General features: G+C 42.5%; 1 protein-coding gene across 1 annotated transcript; it reads left to right on the top strand.

Annotated features, from left to right (window-relative positions):
* The first annotated feature begins 1,503 nt into the window (after positions 1-1,503).
* LOC124263007 (alpha-L-fucosidase-like) lies at positions 1,504-3,311 on the top strand. Its single transcript, XM_046697622.1, has 2 exons — positions 1,504-1,869; positions 3,175-3,311. Exons 1-2 carry the CDS (start codon positions 1,518-1,520, stop codon positions 3,309-3,311), a joined length of 489 nt encoding a protein of 162 aa, XP_046553578.1. The 5' UTR covers positions 1,504-1,517.
* Positions 3,312-4,910: the final 1,599 nt, after the last annotated feature.

Here is a 4,910-nt window from a genome sequence, read left to right as displayed (position 1 = left end):
TTATAACCTGTACGTGTAGTGAGGTGATGGCTGTTATAACCTGTACGTGTAGTGAGGTGGTGGCTGTTATAACCTGTACGTGTAGTGAGGTGGTGGCTGTTATAACCTGTACGTGTAGTGAGGTGGTGGCTGTTATAACCTGTACGTGTTGTGAGGTGGTGGCTGTTATAACCTGTACGTGTAGTGAGGTGGTGGCTGTTATAACCTGTAGGTGTAGTGAGGTGGTGGCTGCCATAACCTGTACGTATAGTGAGGGTGGTGGCTGTTATAACCTGTAGGTGTGGTGAGGTGGTGGCTGCCCATGGCTCCTGTACGTATGGTAAGGTGGTGGCTGTTATAACCTGTACGTGTAGTGAGGTGGTGGCTGTTATAACCTGTAGGTGGTTTCAGCGGAAAACCGGGTTCGATTCACCACATGGGTGCAATGTGTGAAGCCCATTTATGGTCCCCCACCCCACCACCCCGCCATGATATTGCTGGAATATTGCTGAAAGCGGCGTAAAACTAACCTCGCTCTATCGGTATGGGAGGTTGCAGCCCATATCATTACACCTGTGCTATTCAGATCAGTGAGAATGAAGCCGTGAGCTGGTCGTCTCGGGTGAATCGTCTGCAGCGCGTAGACAGTTCCTCGCAGACTGGGCTGAAATCCTACACAATCCCGGTATTGGTGTCGCTACAGAGTTGTACCTGATGAGCATATCACGTGTGTGACGAACCCGCATGAACCTGTCCTGCGCTGCAGGTGTGACACGTAGTCGACTAGGTTTGGGGAGGTCACGTGTTGTGACCACTGCGACTGATATGGGTTTCATGATCTTGTAATGGTGCTTGGTTGTACCTGAAAAACCCGTGGTACAGCCGAACCCGAGTCGGTTGTGGCTTTAATTAAGCTTCTGTATGTTGTGGCATGTTTTCCTTTTCACTTCCTGTACACTCATGACGATAAACAAATGTAAAACATCGTTCATGTTGCACGTTCCTTTCACACTTTGCGTTTCCATCACTGTTTCGGTATTTTTGCCCGGATTTTATTCTGCACAAATCACTGGTGATGCATGCAGACATTTATATTCGGTATCCATTTTTGGATTAGCAAAACTATTAGCAAAACTTCATCAGATATTTCCAATTTCACGTATTTGTTTGTAGAGTGTATTTTCGTTGAGGGACAAAGGAAACCCATAGTATTCCACACAGGAGCTTTGAATTAGTACCTGGAAATTACTTCCATTATTGGGGAAGACATTCATAATAGAATGTGCTTTTACTTCTGGGGGATTTAGCACTCTTGTTTCTGCTTTCAGCTTCTCAGACATCATTATTTTGACTTGTTGTATGGAAATAAAATACCTTCTTCACAGAAGGTATGAAAATGCTGTTCATTCACCGGTGAGTATGACAATATTTATGATTTCCCTTGGGATCGAACTAAAACACGCGAGAACACAATTTTGAACAAGTCACGCGACAGTAACCACGTGACTAGACCCGTCATGTGATCGGTCGATTTCAAAATGGCGACCACCACTGCTGTTGTTGGCTTGTTGTGTTTGTTTCCTGTACTTACTCTGATCGAATGTAGGTACGAGCCGACCTGGCAGTCCATAGACTCGAGACCCCTGCCAAGCTGGTATGACGAGAGTAAGATTGGCATCTTCATTCACTGGGGCGTGTTTTCTGTGCCCAGTTATGTGGACGAGTGGTTCTGGTATTATTGGAAGGGACCCACTCCAGTGAAGAGCGTCGTCAAATTTATGGAAGAAAACTACCGTCCTGGTTTCACGTATGCAGACTTTGCGCCACAGTTCACCGCTGAGTTCTTCAGCCCCTACAAATGGGCAGACATCTTCCAGGCGTCAGGGCCCGGTAACGTATTTCACCGCCCCATCACCAGTTACCGTGTGACCCTCTTTAGCTGTTACTGCGGTTGTTACTGTTGGTGTTATTGATATGGGCATTGTTGACGCCAACAAACATTTGGCGTTTTATGCATATTTTCTGGTAACTGACGTTTAATATTTCAGTTGTAAAGTAATCTGGCATACTCGCTAAACGTTCAGTACGAACGCAGCGAACCTGGTTACCCCGTTTGACCCGGAAATTGAGCCTTGACTCTCCATAACGCAGCCCAGCTAATTTTCGACTATGGCAGGCCAAACAGGCATAAAACAGTTACATCTTACATTTACCACTCCTACCATTCTTATGACAATTAAAAAATATTATAGTGCATATATTTTTTTTTTGGTAAAATTATTTTCGAATATCACCATTGTAAGATCCGCAAACTATTGTAAAATTTCTGTCATCACACTAATGTAAGATTTCTGTCATCACACTATTGTAAAAATAATCACACTGTTGTAAGATCCGCCACACTATTGTAAAATTTCTGTCATCAAACTAATGTAAGATTTCTGTCATCACACTATTGTAAAATTTCTGTCATCACACTATTGTAAAATTTCTGTCATCACACTATTGTAAGATCCACCACACTATTGTCTACGATCACCACACTATTGTAAAATTTCTGTCATTACACTAAATGTAAGATTTCTGTCATCACATTATTGTAAATTTCTGTCATCACACTATTGTAAAATTTCTGTCATCACACTATTGTAAGTTCATCACACTATTGTAAGATCCCACACTATTGTACTCACCACACCATTGTCAAAATTTCGATCATCCACACTATTGTAAGATTTCTGTCATCACACTAATGTAAAATTTCTGTCATCACACTATTGTAAGAATTTCAGTCATCACACTATTGTAAGTTCATCACACTATTGTAAGATCACCACACTATTAATGCGATCACCACACTATTGTAAAATTCTGTCATCACACTAATGTAAGATTTCTGTCATCACACTAAATGTAAGACTTCTGTCAATGTGAGAAAACCTGAACTTGGATGGCTGGAGTTTGCATGAAGAAGGAAGAAAGGCAACAGTAGGAGATTAAATGAAATTGCACCTTATTTCTAGGGCTGAAATACATGTCTTGTCTTCTACATCCCTGCCTACCAATATTTCATATGTTGAGGGACATGCGAAGTCTTGTTGATGCTGCAGACAACAGTTTCAGTAGGGTACCAAATCAGTTCATGTGGTTTGAGGAGTACCTCTATAACCATGGCAACCAATTGACTTGTTTCAGTTATATGTGGTGTTTGTGAGGCAAACATCATGAAGGCTTCACCAACTGGCCATCAAAGGCATCCTTCAACTGGAACTTCGATGGATGTTGGCCCCGGCCAGCGGGACATAGTGGGTAAGTCTACAGAGCTGCCCTGACTCATGTCAAGATATAGTCCCAATTGTGGGAGGTTGATTGCTGCTTAGTTGGAGCCCCACACAGACACTATCAGCCCGAGCCTGACCGCCCGATGGCGTTAGTTGCCTCTTCTACGACAAGCATGGATTACTGAAGACCAGTTTTTGACCCAGATCTTCACAGCTATGAACATGAATGAAGAGAAATGAATAAAGTAGATTAGTTTGTGTATGCCACAAATGTATGCTGTACTCATATCTTAATCATTTTATCATTCAATGGTGAAGTTAAGTATAATTTCAGTGTTAGTTTTTTGAAAGAATGCTTCATGTATGCATTATGTTGTTTTGCAAATTATAATGTTAGTATATGAACTCTTCACATACACATAACCTGTGTCACTGGTTTGTGCTTTCGCTCACATTCTGTGTTCATTCACCAATTGAGTAGATTGATGCTCTTGCTGTTGATCAGTTGGATCGTCTGGTCCAGACTTCGATTATTTACAGACCGCGCGCGATATAGCTGGAATATTGCTGGAGTGCAGCGTTAAACAGCAACAAACTAGCCAGCCAGCGCAGCTGCTTTTAGCTGTGGGGGTTGGTGGGGTACAATGCATGGACCCCATTACTGCTGAAAGTGGCGATAAAACTAAATTACGTTCACTCCACTGCTTTCAGGGAGCTAACTACAGCTATCCGCCTTGGCAACACCGACTTACGGATGGTAAATCATATCTTCGCTGTTTGAGTGGTTCAATCCTCTCTTCAATGCAGATAAAGCCAACAAGTTCAAGGCCGCCAGGACTTTATCCGCGGTAAGTTGTTATTTTGTCTTATCCTGACTCGCGATCTTTTACGCTTATCTCCCCGCTTCCCTTTCGAGATGGTAGTGGAACACTTGAATCCCTTAAAGTTCCCGAAGTGGGCGGTAAAGAAATACACTCACCACACGGTTATCTCCCGTTTGCCCTTTTCCCCGCCAAACTTGAAGAATTACATATTTAAAAAAATCACAAAAAACTTTCAATATCTTCGATGTTTTTGTATAATCACACTGGAACACCAGGTGGAGCTATGTTTGTATAATACACTGGAACACCAGGTGGAGCTATGTTTGTATAATACACTGGAACACCAGGTGGAGCTATGTTTGTATAATACACTGGAACACCAGGTGGAGCTATGTTTGTAATACATAACACCAGGTGGAGCTATGTTTGTATAATACACTGGAACACCAGGTGGAGCTATGTTTGTATAATACACTTTCTGAACACCAGGTGGAGCTATGTTTGTATAATACACTGGAACACCAGGTGGAGCTATGTTTGTATAATACACTCAACACCAGGTGGAGCTTATGTTTGTATAATACACTGGAACACCAGGTGGAGCTTATGTTTGTATAATACACTGTAACACCAGGTGGGAGCTATGTTTGCACATAATTACACTGAACACCAGGTGGAGCTATGTTTGTATAATACACTGGAACACCAGGTGGAGCTATGTTTGCACAATACACTGGAAACACCAGGTGGAGCTATGTTTGTATAATACACTCGAACAACCAGGTGGAGCTATGTTTGTATAATACACTGGAACACCAGGTGGAGC

The sequence above is a fragment of the Haliotis rubra genome, unplaced genomic scaffold (genome assembly GCF_003918875.1).
Source record: "Haliotis rubra isolate DU_JTF1 unplaced genomic scaffold, ASM391887v1 Scf865, whole genome shotgun sequence".
Taxonomy (NCBI): Eukaryota; Metazoa; Mollusca; class Gastropoda; order Lepetellida; family Haliotidae; genus Haliotis; species Haliotis rubra.
Note: the sequence above shows the minus strand (reverse complement) of the source record. Positions and strands in the feature narration are given on the sequence as shown.